Source organism: Lemur catta, chromosome 3 (genome assembly GCF_020740605.2).
Source record: "Lemur catta isolate mLemCat1 chromosome 3, mLemCat1.pri, whole genome shotgun sequence".
NCBI lineage: Eukaryota > Metazoa > Chordata > Mammalia > Primates > Lemuridae > Lemur > Lemur catta.
This window is the reverse complement of record NC_059130.1, coordinates 126,583,026-126,600,074: the sequence shown is the minus strand read 5'-3', so window position 1 is coordinate 126,600,074 and position 17,049 is coordinate 126,583,026. Positions and strand designations below refer to the sequence as shown.

Here is a 17,049-nt window from a genome sequence, read left to right as displayed (position 1 = left end):
ACGCGCGGCTCCCGGCTCCGTGTCCCACCCCGCCCGCAGCCCACCCAGGACTCCGTGAACGTGGACAGGTGCCTCTGAGGATGCCCTGGCTGCACCAATAGACCGTGCCGTGACAACGACTCCTATGCAAAGAGCGCTCACAAATCAACAGTACAGAGCTGGGGATCCAGTCGGAAAAACGAAGAGGAACAGAAGCCGCAATGTCGAGCCGGCGTGGCGACGCCTGTGGCCCCATCCACGCGGGACGCCCGAGCCCAGGAGCTGGAGGCTGCAGTGAGCCGTGATCCCGCCACTGCGCTCCAGCCTGGGCGACAGGGCGAGACCTCTCCCCGGAAAGAAAGACGGAGGCGGCGATGGCCTAGACAGGCAGCTGGCGGGAAAACCGACGGCGCCCCACGGCCGGCCGGCCTTGCCCCGGCCCAGCCGCCACCCCGTCTGTGGAGCCGCCAGCGGGCCGGAGGCCGGCGCCGGCGCTCCCCGACCGGCCTGGGGCCCGGGTGCGCGGGCCTGGACGGCCAGGCCGCGCGGGAGGCGGTTCCGGGGAGCACGCGCGGCTCCGGGCGGTGCCCCGTCCTCGCCCAGGCAGCCAGCGCCGAGCGCACGGCCGGTGCCCGCGGGGGCGCGTGGGGCGAGTCCGCCGCAGCACGGACGGGAAGGGGCCTGCCCAGGACCCGGCGCTCGAGCCCCGGCCCCAGCGCGGCACGCGGGGGCCGCCTGGCCGCGGACGGGGGGAGTTGGGGGTCGGGAAGCGGCAGGCGGCGGGGCCGGGGGGCTTCTTGGAGGAGGGGGTGGGCCGTGCGCGGGAAGGATCCTCGTCCGGCGTCGGGTCCCGAAGCCTCGCGGAAGGCGGGGCGGGCGGCGCCGAGAAACAACGGCCGCGGGCGGCTGCGTCCGGGCGGCGGGAGAGCGCGACGCGAAGGGGCCGCCACCGCCGAGCAGTCCTCCAGCCGTGCCCGCGTCCGCTCGACCGCGCGTCCTCCGCGCATCGGCGGCGGGTCCGGCGGCCGAGCCCATGCAGCCGCGCAGCGAGCGCCCGGCCGGCAGGACGCAGAGCCCGGAGCACGGCAGCCCCGGGCCCGGGCCCGAGGCGCCGGCGCCGGCGCCGCAGCCGCCTGCGTGAGTGGGCGGGGGCCGGGGAGACCGCCGGGGATGGCCGGGGACGGAGGGGCGGCCGGCGGGGGTCGGGGAGGGAGGGACGGCTGGAGGGGGCTGGGGGGCCGGGGACGGAGGGGCGGGGGGCGGGGAGGCCGGTGGGGGGCGGGGAGGGAGGGACGGCTGGAGGGGGCTGGGGGGCCGGGGACGGAGGGGCGGCCGGTGGGGAGCGGGGAGGGAGGGGCGGCTGGAGGGGGCTGGGGGGCCGGGGACGGAGGGGCGGCTGGCGGGGGTCGGGGAGGCCGTGTTGGGGGGGCCGAGGAGGGAGGGGCGGGGGGCGGGGAGGCCGGTGGGGGGCTGGGAGGGAGGGGCGGCCGGAGGGGGGTGGGGGGCCGGGTCGGGGCGACCGAGGAGGGAGGGGCGGCCGGCGGGGGACGGGGGGCTGCTCCGGCCACTCCCGCCGCCCTTGAGTCTGCTGGCAAGAGCGGGGTCACGGGAGGTCAGGCCGGCTGTGCAGGGTCCTCCCGGAGCCGCCGCGGCCCTGGCCCGCTCCCCTCGCAGCCCCACGGGGCCCTGAGCCGGTGCGCGGCGCCCGAGGGCCGTGGGCATCGGAGGCTGCACCAGGTCCCCGAGGGCCGGGCCGCTGGCGGCAGGGGTAGAGCCGGGTCCCCGACAGCACCGAGCGGGGACCTGCTGGCGGGCGGGAGCGGGAGCAGCTCCCTGCAGGGCGGACCCTGACCGGCCCTGCTGCCCGCAGCCCCGAGGCGGAGCGTGCGCGTCCCCGGCAGGCGCGGCCCGCGGCCCCCATGGAGGGCACCGTGCAGCTGCTGACCCGGGAGGGTCACAGCGTGGCCCACAACTCCAAGCGGCACTACCACGACGCCTTCGTGGCCATGAGCCGCATGAGGCAAAGGGGCCTCCTGTGCGACATCGTGCTGCACGTGGCTGCCAAGGAGATCCGCGCGCACAAAGTGGTGCTGGCCTCTTGCAGCCCCTACTTCCACGCCATGTTCACAAGCAAGTACCGTCTTTGTGCAACTCCGTAGCACCGGGAGGGCTCTCTGCAGATCTCCCTCGCGGGGCTGGCAGCGGCCTGACCCACTGTCCCCACAGATGAGATGAGCGAGAGCCGTCAGACCCACGTGACGCTGCACGACATCGACCCTCAGGCGCTGGACCAGCTGGTGCAGTTTGCGTACACGGCTGAGATCGTGGTGGGCGAGGGCAACGTGCAGGTGAGGCTGCCCTGTCCCCACGTCCACGCCCCCTGGTCTCCCCGCCTTCTCCTGCCTCACCCTCGTCTTCCTGCTGCAGACTCTGCTCCCGGCCGCCAGCCTCCTGCAGCTGAACGGTGTCCGAGACGCCTGCTGCAAGTTCCTGCTGAGCCAGCTGGACCCTTCCAACTGCCTGGGCATCCGGGGCTTTGCCGACACACACTCCTGCAGCGACTTGCTCAAGGCTGCCCACAGGTACGTGCTGCAGCACTTCGTGGACGTGGCCAAGACTGAGGAGTTCATGCTGCTGCCGCTGAAGCAGGTAACGTGCCAGCCGGGCCCAGGCCAGGCCCACGGCCCCCGAGGTCCCCCCCCCGGCCAGGCCCCTGCCCTCCTTCCGGGGCTCTGACCCATGTTCCAGCCCCGCCACCCTTCCCCTGGCTCCCCCAACACTGTCCCCATCTTCCGACCCCACGCAAGCCATCGCCTCTGATGGCCGACCCATCCTGTCCCCACCGAGCTCCTGGTCACAGCCCCAAGACCGTCCTGGACCCGGGAGTCTGGGCTGTGGCTCCTGAGCCTGCTCGGCTCCTCCCCGTGTGAACGTTGCACCCCTGGCTGGACCCTTCCTCCTAGGCACCCGCAGGGTTCTCTGGGCCCACGGGACCCTCCCCAGGTCTCAGGTCCGAGGACCCCACCCCCAGGTGCTGGAACTGGTCTCTAGCGACAGCCTGAACGTCCCTTCTGAGGAAGACGTCTACCGCGCGGTCTTGAGTTGGGTCAAGCACGACGTAGACGCCCGTAGGCAGCACGTGCCAAGGGTGAGGTCGGGCCCTGGGGTTGTCCGCGGTGTTGGGGGACCGCAGATGGTTGGGGACCTCCATGTGCCCTGGCCTCCCCGTGTTCAGGACTCCGTGGGGTGGTGCAGGTTCCTACTGCAGGAAGAATCCATCACACAGGGGGGTGCAGACACCTGGTGGGGGGCGGGGGAGCCTTAGCCCTGGGATGAGTGTGTCTGGGGGCCCTGCCTGACCTCGGCAACCTCTGCACAGCTGATGAAGTGCGTGCGGCTGCCCCTGCTGAGCCGAGACTTCCTGCTGGGTCACGTGGACGCTGAGAGCCTGGTGAGGCACCACCCCGACTGCAAGGATCTGCTCATCGAAGCCCTCAAGTTCCACCTGCTGCCCGAACAGAGGGGCGTCCTGGGCACCAGCCGCACGCGGCCCCGGCGCTGTGAGGGGGCTGGCCCCGTGCTCTTTGCCGTGGGTACGGCCACCTCATTCCCTCCTGCTCACGTCCCCGCCCTGTGCCTTCCACCCCACGGCCCGCACAAGCCAAGCCCAGCCCACCCCATGCTGGTCGGGTCCCGACTTTCCCTCCCTCCCCCCCTACCCTTCCCCAGGCGGCGGGAGCCTGTTCGCCATCCACGGGGACTGTGAAGCCTATGACACGCGCACCGACCGCTGGCACGTGGTGGCCTCCATGTCCACACGCCGGGCCCGCGTGGGCGTTGCTGCTGTTGGGAACCGTCTGTACGCCGTGGGCGGGTAAGCACGGGGCCGGTCTCGGGTCGGGGTCTGGCGTGCCCCCATTGGGCCTGCCGTGACCAAGAGGGGGCTCCTCTCCCAGCTATGACGGGACTTCAGACCTGGCTACCGTGGAGTCGTACGATCCTGTGACCAACACGTGGCAGCCCGAGGTGTCCATGGGCACGAGACGAAGCTGCCTGGGCGTGGCTGCCCTCCACGGGCTGCTGTACGCAGCTGGCGGCTACGACGGGGCCTCCTGCTTGAACAGGTGCGGTTGGGATGAGGCCGCGCGGCCTGGCAGAGCCCCGAAGCCGGAGGTGAGGCCTTGTGTGCCTGGGGCCTCCGCACCCCAGGCCTTGGCAGTACCAGGCCCTTTGCTCGTCTGGGGCCCTGCCCACCAGAGCGGGGGCTGCACCTGGTGGACACCCGCCCCGAGTGTCAGGCAGCCCCTGGCCTGTGCCCACCAGCAGGCCCTGCCTGTCACTCCAGTAGGACTCTGGGGTCCAAGTGTCTGTGATTCCCCGGCATGAGATTTCAGCCGTTCCCTGGGGAGGCAGGTCCTGGGGACTCCGCTGAGGGTCAGCGGCAGCCCTGGTGCCCACAGTGCCGAGCGCTACGACCCGCTGACGGGAACGTGGACATCTGTCGCTGCCATGAGCACCCGGAGGCGATACGTGCGCGTGGCCACGCTCGGTGGGTGCTGGGCCTGTGCTGTGGGCGCCCGCCCCCCAGAGCCTGCACCCAGCAGGGGCGCCACGGGTATGTTGGCTTCCCGCAGATGGGACCCTGTACGCCGTGGGCGGCTACGACAGCTCCTCGCACCTGGCCACCGTGGAGAAGTATGAACCCCAGGTGCATAAGGCACCCCTCCCAGTCACCCCCAGTGCTGCCTGGGCACCCCCACTCCCAGCCCGCCCTGCAGAGGGGCCGTGGGGGGCAGGATGCCCGAGGCAGGGCTGCATCCAGCACGACCCCTCACCCGCCAGGTGAACGCGTGGACGCCCGTGGCCTCCATGCTGAGCCGCCGCAGCTCGGCGGGCGTGGCGGTGCTGGAGGGCACCCTGTACGTGGCGGGGGGCAACGATGGCACCAGCTGCCTCAACTCGGTGGAGAGATACAGCCCGAAGGCCGGTGCCTGGGAGAGCGTGGCGCCCATGAACATCCGCAGGTCTGCCCGGGGCGGGGGCTGCCGGGGAGGGGTGGGTCTCGGAGCCCCCCCGCACAAGAGAGGGCGCCCCACCTCACCCCACCCCGCCCGTCCCCCCAGGAGCACGCACGACCTGGTGGCCATGGACGGCTGGCTGTATGCCGTGGGCGGCAACGACGGCAGCTCCAGCCTCAACTCCATCGAGAAGTACAACCCCAGGACCAACAAGTGGGTGGCCGCGTCCTGCATGTTCACGCGGCGCAGCAGCGTGGGCGCCGCCGTGCTGGAGCTGCTCAACTTCCCGCCGCCGTCCTCGCCCACGCTGTCCGTGTCCTCCACCAGCCTCTGACCCGCCGCAGCGCCCTCGCCTTCCACATGCCTTAAGGGGGTGCGCGGCCCCACCAGGGACACCCCACGCCGTCTGTCCGTGTCTGTGCTCATTCTCATGTTCGTTTATTTATTTACTCGTTATTTATCGAGGGGTGAACAGCATGGCAGCCGCCGTTCACCGCGTCTGCTCCTGAAACACGCGGCCCTCCCGAGTGTCACCCCTGCTCCGTGCTTTGGGGGCAGCCGGAGTGAAGCATGTGGGGCTCACGCGTCTTGGGGGACCCTGTGCCCCACTCTGTCGCTGGAGTGGGGGGGGCTTTCCCAGCAGGTGCAGACCCCAGCCCCCACGTAGCACACGGCTCGGGAAGGGCACAGAGCAGGCTTCCTTCCCGTGTCCCTGTCCTTTCTGGACCTTGTACCAAGCACACACGTGTGCACACGGACCCTACACAGCAATATGAGCCAACTTGAACAATAAACGCGTGTCCTGGCTCCATGGGCTTGAGGCTGAGTGTGCTCTCTGGCGTCCCTCTACCTCGTTGGGCTGCCGCACGGCCAGGGCTCTGGGTGGAGGGTCTGAGGGCCTATGTGCCATGGTGCACTGGTGTCCAGGGGCTGCCACTGCAGCACAGCTGCACCTGGGCGGAGCAGCAGCTGAGCTGTCCTGTGGCCGAGCACCCGCCCCGAGTGCAGTTTGCTGCCAGCCTGGTCCTGGGGCCTTGAGCCCTTGCCACACCCCAGGCTCTGGGGGTGGGGACAGCATGGCCCCCGTCGTCACCACTGACCTGAGCAGCCAGAGGGCATGTTGCTGCCTTCCTGACTCACCTTAAGCCTTGGGGTCCCTGACTTGCGCCTGGCGTGAGGGTCACCCGGGCGGAGAGGAGGCTTCCTCTTCCCGGTGCCTGGCGGCTGAGTGAGCGCACCACCAGTCACTGCTGACTCAGAGGGCTCAGGTGGAAACAGGATGTTTGCTCGTGCTGATGGGAGGTGGGACTGGAAGGGGGTCCCTGGGTTCCCCGAGCTGCAGCATCCAGGGCCAGCCCTCCTGACCACGAGCAGGTGGGTTCCGGCAGACCCCTGCACGGACGCCCTCTGCCCTGCCCCAGGCTGGTCTGCACGTGCGTGGGACCCAGGCGGGAGCTGGAAGGCTCAGGTAGGGGCCAAACCCCTCCCAGGGAAGCTCCACCCTCGCCTGCCCTCGGTAGGGGCAGGACGTCCCCAGCCCTGCCTGCCAGCGGGAGGCGGGGACAGGAGGCTCGGACAGACAGACCCAGACCCGACCGGCCGACCAGCTTGGCTCGGGCGGCTGCCACCCATGGGGAACAGCCACTGCGTCCCTCAGGCCCCCCGCAGGCTCCGGGCCTCCTTCTCCAGGAAGCCCTCGCTGAAGGGGAGCAGGTGAGGGCGGGGCGGGGCCTTGGCTGCCAGGCACGGGGTCGCCCTCAGCCTGCACCTGCGGCCAGGCCGTGAGCCCCTTCCCTTGTCCCCAGAGAGGACAGCGCGAGGAAGCTGGCTGGCTTGTTCAGCACCGAGGCCGCTCACGACAGGGACGCCGCTGCCGCCGACAACAAGCTCTTCCGTTACATCCCGGGGACGGTGAGCACAGCGCGGCGCTGGAGGGGCCGCCTGGAGCCCCGGGGTCCGTGCGTGGCCCGTGTCACCCGCGGCTGCTCTGCCAGTGTGGCTCTGCCCGCTCCGTGGGCCTGCGTGTGCTGGCATGTGTGTCCCGGGTGTGTGACTGCCAGTGTGCACTGTGTCTTGGCACAGCTGGGGGGCGTCTGCCTTTGCCCGGGGGGATCGGGATCGAGACCCCAAGACCCAGGTGGGGAAGCAGACGCTGCCGCGCCCTGGGAGCTCATCTGCCGAAAGTCTGCCCGGGCAGCGAAACCGGCCGGGACTGAGTCAGCCCCAGCCGGCAGGGGCGGGGCGGCCGGGCGGGGCCTCCAGGTCTCCCGGTGCTGGGGTCTGGCGCAGGCATCTCACGCCACTGTGGGAGGCGTCACTCGAGTCAGGGGCTCCAGGGGAACATCTGGGCCTCGGTTTCTCCCTGGGGGGAATGGCGGGAGCTGCTCCTGGGTATGGGCACCTGCACCCACAGTGACTCCCGACTCCCCGGCTGGCTCTGCCTCCCACCTGCCTGGGCCCCGTGGGAGGGAAGTGGCTCCCAAGCACTGCGAGTCCAGCTCTCGGTGGCAAGATACCCACGCCACCCCCCCAGCCCCTGCTGAGGGCAGGGTGCAGGCGGGACTCTGGGCTGGGGGACCGAGGTGGAGCCCACGCTGCAGGGCTGACAGGACCCCCCAGTGCAGCCCCCACCAGGGGACACTTCTGCTGGAGTGGATGCGGGAGCCCAGGCACATCCAGGGGACGGGACGGTGGTGACTCCACACCGAGCTCTCGGTCCAGCAGCTGGCGTGGGCGTCCGGACCCCACCGGTGCCTCCCCTCAGCCCCGCAGGCAGGGGCTGCCTCAGAGCAGTGGATGGGGCGGGTGCCTGGCCCACCCGGGTAGGGTCCCTTCGTGTGGCCACATCAGACCCTACTCCTCTGTCCAGGCCCAGGCGGCTGATAGGGTCCCACGGGGCGTGGTGGCCTTGTGTCCTCCTTTGCCAGGACACAGTGGCCGGAGGGGGGCCAGGACGTGTTGAACCGCAGGAGGGGGGCCGGGGGAGCAGCCGGTGCTCAGATCTGGCTCCAGGTGGGTGCTGGCCCTGCCGCGGCAGAGCCCTCCCTGGGCCACAGCACCGGCTGCCTTAGCCCTTCCTGATTTGTGGCCTATTTTTTGTGGTGCCATCCTGGCGTCAGTTCACACGCCGGGTGTGGGTGCAGGAGGCCCCACCCAGCGGCAGGACGGCCACATGTCTGTCTGCTCACATTCCTGGGCTTACCAAGGGGCATTAGCCCAGCCTGGGAATCACACCCCTCCCCAGACCCGGGCTGGCACCGTCCCCTCTGGCCCCTAGGCTGGGATCAAGCCCCCATGTGGGACTGGCCAAGTGTGCTGTGGACCAGCCTCCCTCCCTCCAGCACCCAGGCCTGGGGGCAGCAGTGAGGGAGACGGACAGACTGTGTCCCTTCCCATGGCAGAAGCAGGACCAGACAAGTCGGTGAAAAATACAGCAAGTCAGACCGGGGTCCGTGCCAGGGAGAGGAGTGGGCACAGGGCCGCCGGGCACCAGGGGAGGCTGGAATCTGGGGGTTTCCAGAGAGTGCCCCGAGGAGAAGGTGGGGTCTGAGCAGAGCCTGAAGGAGTGAGGACGGGGCACAAAGGCCCGGGGTGCCCGAGGGAGGGCAGAGGGGGCAGGTCACAGAGGCCTCGGGGCGTCTGTGGGGAGACCGAGGCAGACGGGGCGTGCCGTGGGGGGGAGCTCAGGTAGTCTCTTCGCCTCCTCTGGTACCGTGCTGTCGGGGAGGGGGCACTTCCTCAAGGACACTGGCCAACGGTTCAGGTCAGGGCCTTTGCTGGTTTGTGTGTATGTCGTGGTAGATCCAGGTGTGGAAGGTTCCCCAGCTGATAGGGGTTTTGAGCGTTAGCATTTTCCCACCCAGATGCCCCAAAACTCCCCTGACAGGTCTCCGGAGGCTGAGTAACAAAAACAGGGTTTCCGGCTTGGGAAACAGTGAGAAGGGTCGAATCCGCAGAGTGCAAACCTCACAGTGCCGACCTCTAGCCCGGGTAGCACGCGTGTGCGTGCGTGTGCGTGCGTGTGTGTGCGTGCGTGCGTGTGTGTGTGTTCTGCCACTACCGTGTCTCCACATGTAGGGGCTGTGGGGGTGCAGGGCCCTGTGCATGTGCGTGACGGTCTGTGTGTAGACGGTCCCTGCATGTCTGTGGCCGTGTGGACGTGAGCCGGCGGGGGCCCAGGCCGAGCCTCCTCCCTGCCCTCTGCCCCCCAGGACCTCCCGGGCCTGGACAGTCAGCCGGAACCCCTGGAGCAGCCGTTCCTGAGCGTGTTCAAGAAGGGGCGGCGCAGGGTGCCCGTGAGGAACCTGGGCAAGGTCGTGCACTACGCCAAGGTCCAGCTGCGGTTCCAGCACAGCCAGGTGGGGGCCGGCGGGCCAGGCAGGGCGAGCTCGGGGACGGTCCCCGCCAGCCTGGGACTCCTCCCCAGACCCTCAGACGGGGGCCTTGCTGTCCCCGCAGGACGTCAGCGACTGCTACCTGGAGCTGTTCCCCTCCCACCTGTACTTCCAGGCCCACAGCGCCGAGGGACTCACCTTCCAGGTGAGGCAGAGGGTGGTGGGGTTGGGGTGCATCCGGCCGTCCCTCCACAAGTCCCTGCAGCCCCCCGTCCCCTGTGCCCTGGCAGGGGCTGCTACCACTGACAGAGCTGAGCGTGTGCCCGGTCGAAGGGTCCCAGGAGCATGCCTTCCAGATCACAGGTGTGTGGGGGATGCCCCCTGTCCCCAAAGGTGCCTCCTGACACAGGCCCCAGGGGGCTTCCCTCTGGGCCCTGGGGCTCCGGGCTCTGCCCAGCCCAGCCCTCTCTGCCCTTCCTCCCGCAGGCCCGCTGCCCGCACCCCTGCTGCTGCTCTGCCCCAGCGAAGCGGAGCGGGACCGCTGGCTCTACCACCTGGAGAAGCAGGTGGCCCTCGTCAGGGGGCTGCGGCGCTGCCACTCAGCAGCCCCGCAGGTCAGTGCCGGGGACCCCGTGCCCTTCCCCGCCCCAACCCTCCCGCCTGCCCTGACTGTCTCCTCACCAGGGGCCCCCCCAGGACGAGCTACCCTGGACGCTGCAGCGCCGTCTGAGCCGGCTGCGGACGGCCTCGGGGCGCGAGTCGGTGGGCAGTGCCCTCTGCGCCTCCAGGGTCAGGCTGCAGCACCTGCCCTCCCAGGTGGGTGGGAGGGGCGGGGCTGTGGGGAGACCGGGAGGGGGGCGGCAGGGCCGGCCAGGGCACCCGCACCAGCCCCGGCCCCCTGCCGTCCCCGCAGGAGCAGTGGGAGCGGCTGCTGGTCCTGTACCCGGCCTCGCTGGGCATCTTCTCGGAGGAACCAGACGGGCTTTGCTTTAAGGTGGGTCCCTCCCCCGTGGCCCTGGCCAGGGAGGCACCGGCGTGGGGGCGGGTGGGGGCGGTGACTCAGGAGGAACCTGAATTTCGGGGCCTGCTGGGACAGTGCCGGGCCCGCCCACCTGGCCCCGCTGCCCTGGTCAGCCTGGTCCCAGCCCGATGTGAAGGAGGGCCCAGCCGAGGGGGGGTGGCACAGGAGGGGAGCCCTGCTGGGAGTCACCCGTGTACTCCTGCCCCGTGAGGGCGTGTGCGTGTGTGCTCACGCGTGTGTGTGGCGCAGTTCCTCTGGGGCTGGAGCGTGCTGGTGGTGCGCACTCGGAGTGAACTTCAGTCACTGGCAACAGCGTCCCTGTGACCCCAACCCAGTTTTGGTGGGTGACACCGGGGGGCCAGCAAGCTTCTGTCTGTGTCTGTCTGGCTGGCCCTGGCCCCGCGGTGTCCGCCTGGTGTCCGGCTGTCCGCGTTCCAGCCCCGCTCTGGGGCCGGGCGTGGGGGCCGGCCTCACTCGCTGCCCCACAGGGCGAGCTGCCGCTCAGCGCGGTTGACATCCGGCCGGAGGAGGAGGAGGAGGCCCACTCGTTCCTGATTGAAGGTGCGGCCTGAGCCCACCCCGGCCTCTGCCCATCAGGCCGTTGGGAGGGCGGGAGCCTGGCGGACGCCCCACTCTCTGGGGACCCGCAGGCTGCGCCACGCCTCACGTCTGTGTGCCAGGGCCCCTCATCAACACCATCCGCGTGGTGTGCGCCAGCTACGAGGACCACAGCCACTGGCTGTCCTGCCTGAGGACTGTCTCCGGCAGGGACCCGCACCTGCGGTCCAGTGCAGAGGGTGTTCCGGGGCACCAGGTGCCCCCACAGGTGAGGCCCTGGGCAGGGGCTGGGCGGGGAGCGTCCGGCACGGCTCACCCTGGTGCTAGGCCATGGGCGGCAGCTCACTCCCCAGACGGACGGGCCAGCCGGGACTCAGGACGCCTGGAGCCCCCGTCCACCCGCACCAGCCACGCCCTGCCTGGGTCCTCGGTGCCGTCCCCGGCAGGCTGCCCGGCCCAGCCCGCGCCCGTGCGTACCCGGGGGTGGCAGACGGAAGTGGGGAGCAGGCTGAGGCAGGTGTGGGAAGCCTGGACCCTCGTTCCTGGGGGTGGACTTGGGCTGGCGGGAGCTCCCCACAGCCTCAGAGAGTTGCCTGGGAGAGGGTCTTGGGGGGCTTTCTGTTTCTGGAAGGTTCCTGGTCCCCACAGGACCAGGCTAGCCCTGGTGGCACCAGCATTAGCCGTCGGAGGGCAGAGCTGAGACGCAGTGGCAGCAGCCGGTCACCGAGGAGCAAGGCCGGGGCAGAGGGGCCAGGCGCGGCCGCCCCACAGCACCTGCGCCTGGACCTGACCGAGGTGGGCCCAGCGCCCCGACCCAGCTCCCGCCCGCTCCCCCCGGCCCGTCTCCCAGCCCAGCTGGCCCGGCCCCCCCCAGGCGGGCTACGTCCAGCCGACACCGTCTCCCCGACCCTGCCCTGCAGCTGAGCAGGCTGAGCCGGGAGGGTGGCCCTGAGGCCCCAGACCACACCCTGGAGACGCCACACTCCCCACTCTACGCTGACCCCTACACGCCGCCCGCCACCTCCCACCGCAAGGTCACAGATGTCGGGGGCCTGGATGAGGTCAGTGCCCTGCGGGGTGGCAGGAGTGGGAGGCTGGGGGCTCCTGGGCGAGGGGTCCCTGGCTCCACGGGGGTCCCAGCACAGGCCTCGGTTGCTCACCCTCCCCCGGCAGATCCTCAGTGCCCTGCGGAGCTGCCCCGGACCTGCGCCCTCGAGCCCGTTCCCCTCCGTGCCCGTGTCTGTGCCCGTCTCTGACCCCGGCTCCGGCCCCTCCCGCGCCCCCGGCCCCCCCGGCCCCAACTTGCTCTCCAGGAAGGGGGCCCTGCCGTCCCGAGCCTCCCAGAGGCACCGAGGCTCTGTCAAGGGTGGGGGGCCGCAGCCCCCGGACTCTCCTCGGCTTGTGAGTAGCACCTGGGTGAGGGGCACTGCGGGGGCCTCCTGGCCTCCGAGGGGCAGAACGTGGGGACTGAGCCCGGGCGGGAAGCAGAGCCGGGGGGTGGGGGGGGCAGGCAAGGCAGAGGTGGGTCTGCAGGTCTCGCGCCCCCCACCCCAGGCTCTCCCGGCTCTCAGCCGTGTGGTCTGGGCTTCCCAGGTCGCCGCTGCCAGGGAGGGCTCCCCGGCACCCCCGCCGCCTCCGCCAGGTGAGTGAGGGCCCTGTCTCCTCCGGGTGGGCAGCTGCTGCTTCCTGCGCCAACACGTCTCTGCTCCCCAGCGGACGGCAGGTCCCCCAGGAGGTGCCAAGGCCCCGGCTACGACAGTATCTGGGACAAGACGTCGTCTCCCTCCCAGCAGACGTGGGTCCGGCTCGGGGAGCCTGGGGCCGAGGGGACGGTCATCCAGTGGATCTGACGCCCACAGGGCTGCCGCTCAAGACCACCTGTGCCCACGGGCCAGGCCACCCGGGACCCACCTCAAATTCCGAGTCAGGGGCTGACTCCAGAGGGGCCAAGGGGGTCCCCAGAGCCCTGGGTTCAGAGGGGCCCTGGCCCTGGCCTGGCTCCCCTGCTCCCCCGCAGCGGGAGGGCCTCTCCCAGGATGCCCGGCTGGCGTGGCCAGACCACAGGGCAGGGGCGGCTCTGCCCCCAGGAGGGATGGGGGGGGACCTGAATGGGGGGGCGGCGTGGGCATGAGGGTCAGAGGTCTGCAAGGTGTGAGCTGCCCCTGCGGAGGTGGGGGTGTCCCAGCGCTGCCTGGGCTGGTGCGAGTCGCTGACACCCACTAAATGAGAGAAAAGCAGAGACTTTATTGGTGCTGTGTGTCCACGCGTTCTCACTCCGCAGCGGGGTCTCCCGCCGTCCCTGTGCCCCACCGCCAGGGCCCTCACCCGCCCGTCTCCGGCTCCTCAGCCCTGGGCCCCCCGCTGCCCTGAGGGAGCCCCAGGGCCCATCCCACAGCTGACGCCCCCAGCTCTGCCTCCGCACTCTCGCCGGGGTCCCCAGAGGAGGGGCTGCGGCTCTGCCCCAGCCCCCAGCCCCCAGGGGCATCTGGAGCCACTTCGGACATGCCCGTCTGGTGCCAGCTCACCGCCCCAGCAGGCCTGGGCTCAAGGTGCGGAGGGGCCTTGGCACCCTCGCCAGCCCCGCGCACCTGCTAGCAGGGCGGTCTCCAGAAGCCCCCAGCCTCGAGGCCCCCGGCATCCTTGCCCTTGTCCCCTGCCTTGACCACCGCAGGGCCTCGTGGCTGCCCGGGCCCTTCCTCTCACCTCCTGCACACACCACATGGTGCAGGCGCCGACTGAATACACGTTCAGATGACAAATGATTTCCCAGGATAAGTACGTCCCAAACACCGCGTGTCTGCAGTCCGGCTTCACGGGGTACCGTGTGCTGCGTGCCAGTCTGGCCGCCCTGCCCGCCGGCTCCCCTCAGCCTCTTCCCACACAGACTGCCGGGGTCTCCCGCCCGGGCGCGGGAGCAGCCCTGCTGGTGGCTGGCCCCCGGGCTGAGTGGAGGCAGCAGCACCTACGACCGCCTCCCTCCCGACGCTCGTCATCACAGCCGCGTCCTGGGTCTGCCGGGTCTGCCGGGATCCTAGGAGCTGGGGCTGCGGCTGGGGCTGGGGCTGGGGCTGCGGCGCCCTCGCCTCACCTGCCGGCGGAAGTGGCGGATGGCGGAGATGGTGCCGATGTTGGCCAGCAAGACTGCGAGAAGCACAGGGTCCCCTGAGGGCCGGCTCCGGCCAGCACCACCGTCCACCCACATGACGGGACCCAGCCCTCAGGGGGCGAGGGCCGTGGTCAGCACAGCCTCCCGCACACCCTCGTCTGCTGGACCCCCTGCTGTCATCTGACCTCCAGGCCCCGCGCCCCCAAACCTGTTTTCCAGGCGTCTGGTGTGTGCAGGTCTGATGTTCTCACAGCCCAGGTTGCAAAGGCCACAAACACCAGGCACATGTCGTTCTGGCTGAAGGTAAACGAGGTGAGGGGACCCCGGAGCTCCCCTAGGAAAGAGAAGCGTCCCTCAGCTATGGCTGCTCCTCTCTGAGCCACAGCTGTCCCAAGAATCACGTGTCCCAGACATGTCTGTCCTGGTCATGTCTGTCCCAAGAATCATCTGCCCAGGTCATGTCTGTCCGGAGAATCATCTGCCCTGGTCATGTCTACCCAGGTCATGTCTGTCCTGATCATGTCTGTCCTGGTCATGTCTGTCCTGAGAATCATCTGCCCAGGTCATGTCTGTCCGGAGAATCATCTGCCCTGGTCATGTCTGCCCAGGTCATGTCTACCCAGGTCATGTCTGCCCAGGTCATGTCTGTCCCGAGAATCATCTGCCCTGGGCACGTCTGTCCTGGGACACATCTGCCTGGCACATGCCTGTGTGAGTCAGCTCCTCCCCACAACATCTCTGCCCCAAGACACAGGGTGGCGTGTGACGTGGCTGAGTCGGGCCAGTTTGGGCAAATTGCCTCTGGAGTCCTCTCCCTCCTGGTCGGTGAAACATCTTGCAGAGGGGACGTGAGACTTGTCTCACCGAGGGTCCGACCCAGAAGGCGGCCAGGCCTGGGTGGGGGCACCTGTCCCCCAGCGCCAGGGGAGGGCGCTGCTGCCGTTTGGGCCGGAGCACAGGGCGGTGCCTGGCCGGGGCGGCCCTGTCTGGACCATGTCCCGGGATGCCCGGGCTAGTCCTTCCCTCCCAGCTGGTCCCCGAGTCCCCCCGCCTGAGGACCCGGGGTCCGGCCTGCCCCTCCCCATCGGCCCTCTTGGCCGAGCTCCCTGGACAGTGTGTTCCCAGGACCTGGACTGGCCACGGGACCAAGCAACACGCACCTGCCCGCCTGACCGCCAAGCCGAGCCGCTCTCCTCGGGTGGGGCCCGGAGTGGGTGGGGCCCTGGGCCCTACTCCCAGCGAGGCCGGCCTGGGGGTCTCTGAGGCCTGCAGCTGGAGCAGGGTGGCCGGCCCCAGATCGCCCCCAAACCTGTCCTCCCCGAAGAAGTGTTCGTAGGCCTCAGGGATGGACATGGGCACAGGGTCTCCAGGCGGAGGGGCCGGCGCAGGCTCCCTTGGGGCTGGGACTGGGGGGCAGCACCCCCGGGGCCTCGGCCTCTGGGCTCGGCAGTCCCGGAAGAAGAACTCGCACATGTCCGGCCACTGGGCTTCGACCAGAACCTCGCTGGCCTCTGCCACCTCCTCAGCATCTTCCTCCTCTTCCTCGATGGTGTCGCAGAAAAAGAACTCGTAGGCCTCTGGGAGGGTCACAGCAAAGCTGCTCCTGGGACCCAGTGTCCCCAGCGCAGAAGGGGCAGGAGGGGGCAGGTGCTTAAGGATGCGAGGCTGGGTGGGCCGCGGCCCGACAGCCACGGTGTCCCAGGCCCTGGGCCCTCCGCGACCCCCAGGCGCCACCCTGGGGGCTGAGGGTTGGGCTGTGGCCGGCGATGGGTGTTCCGAGGCCCCCCCTGATCCTGGCTCCTCGGGGCTGGACACGGCCATGGAGAATCGGACTTTCTTCTTCCTGGGGGCTTGGATGGGGCCCACGTGCTGCTCCCCCGAGAGGTGTCTGGGGGCCCCTGCTACGGGCTCCACTCTGGGCTTCGCTCGGGGACCCCCTGGAGACACAGCCTCTGTCTCCACCACACCAGCCCCAGGCTGGGGGGCAGCGTGAGCTCTGGGAGCAGGTGTGGACACACCCACGTCCAACTCGGCCTCAGAGACAGAGCAAGGCAGAGCTGCACGCAGGATGGCCGCTGAGACACGTGTGGATGGAGCCACTTCTGGCTGGACCCCTGGGCCTACTGTAGACAGGTCTACATCCAGTCTAGACTTGCAAGAGGGTGTAGACAGAGCCGTGTCGGGGGGAGGCTTGGAAGCGGGTGTAGACACAGCCGTGTCGGGTGGAGGCTTGGAGGCAGGTGTAGACACAGCCATGTCGGGTGGAGGCTTGGAGGCAGGTGTAGACACAGCCGTGTCGGGTGGAGGCTTGGAGGCGGGTGTAGACAGAGCCGTGTCGGGAGGAGGCTTGGAGGCGGGTGTAGACACAGCCGTGTCGGGAGGAGGCTTGGAGGCGGGCGTAGACAGAGCCGTGTCGGGAGGAGGCTTGGAGGCGGGCGTAGACAGAGCCGTGTCGGGGGGAGGCTTGGAGGCGGGTGTAGACACAGCCGTGTCGGGGGGAGGCTTTGGAGGCGGGTGTAGACACAGCCGTATCGGGAGGAGGCTTGGAGGCGGGTGTAGACACAGCCGTGTCGGGAGGAGGCTTGGAGGCGGGTGTAGACAGAGCCACATCTGGCTCAGCCATTGCAACATCTGGATGAGCCCCCTTGGCAGGTGTGGACACTGGGTGTAGCTCAGCTCTTGGGGTCATTCCGATTTGCTCCGTACCTTGCTCAGTTGTAGAGATAGGTGTAGACAGGTCCACACCTGGCTCTGGTCTGGTGACCGGTGCAGGGACACTTGAGCCAGGCCCAGGAGCTCCTGCAGAGTCTGCCCCCAGCTCCTCCTGCCTGGCCCGGCTGCCAGTGTTGCTGCCCCTGCCGCGGGACCCCTCCCCGTGGGCTCTGCTGGCGCAAGCCCTCCTCGGGCCGGGCCGTGAGCAGTGGGGAGCCCGGCTGGGCAGGGGCAGGGCCTAGGGCTCCCGAGCTCCTGCCCGCCTTGGCGCCCACGGCTCGCCTCTTCTTTCGGCCGGGGCTCCGAGGCAGGCCTCCGGGG

The 17,049-nt window shown here is 70.0% G+C and overlaps 3 protein-coding genes across 3 annotated transcripts in view; 2 read left to right on the top strand and 1 right to left on the bottom strand.

The window, feature by feature from the left end:
* The first annotated feature begins 800 nt into the window (after positions 1-800).
* On the top strand, positions 801-5,808 carry KLHL17 (kelch like family member 17). Its single transcript, XM_045548815.1, has 12 exons — positions 801-1,116; positions 1,850-2,109; positions 2,206-2,327; positions 2,407-2,628; positions 3,011-3,127; positions 3,359-3,572; positions 3,709-3,853; positions 3,936-4,103; positions 4,440-4,528; positions 4,614-4,687; positions 4,822-5,003; positions 5,103-5,808. The coding sequence occupies exons 1-12, from the start codon at positions 1,013-1,015 to the stop codon at positions 5,329-5,331; spliced, it is 1,926 nt and encodes a 641-aa protein (XP_045404771.1). The 5' UTR covers positions 801-1,012; the 3' UTR covers positions 5,332-5,808.
* Positions 5,809-6,479: 671 nt separating this feature from the next.
* PLEKHN1 (pleckstrin homology domain containing N1) lies at positions 6,480-12,990 on the top strand. Its single transcript, XM_045548814.1, has 15 exons — positions 6,480-6,710; positions 6,803-6,908; positions 9,209-9,355; positions 9,456-9,536; positions 9,622-9,694; positions 9,818-9,963; positions 10,034-10,147; positions 10,245-10,325; positions 10,841-10,913; positions 11,033-11,379; positions 11,559-11,705; positions 11,831-11,971; positions 12,084-12,311; positions 12,504-12,552; positions 12,624-12,990. The coding sequence occupies exons 1-15, from the start codon at positions 6,628-6,630 to the stop codon at positions 12,758-12,760; spliced, it is 1,953 nt and encodes a 650-aa protein (XP_045404770.1). The 5' UTR covers positions 6,480-6,627; the 3' UTR covers positions 12,761-12,990.
* Positions 12,991-13,134: 144 nt separating this feature from the next.
* Positions 13,135-17,049, bottom strand: part of PERM1 (PPARGC1 and ESRR induced regulator, muscle 1) — a 7,561-nt gene continuing 3,646 nt past the window's right edge. Inside the window, 5 exon segments of the mRNA XM_045546583.1 lie at positions 13,135-14,051; positions 14,225-14,350; positions 15,177-16,440; positions 16,541-16,840; positions 16,884-17,041. Coding sequence (XP_045402539.1) covers positions 13,942-14,051; positions 14,225-14,350; positions 15,177-16,440; positions 16,541-16,840; positions 16,884-17,041 — 1,958 coding nt within the window. The 3' untranslated portion in view covers positions 13,135-13,941.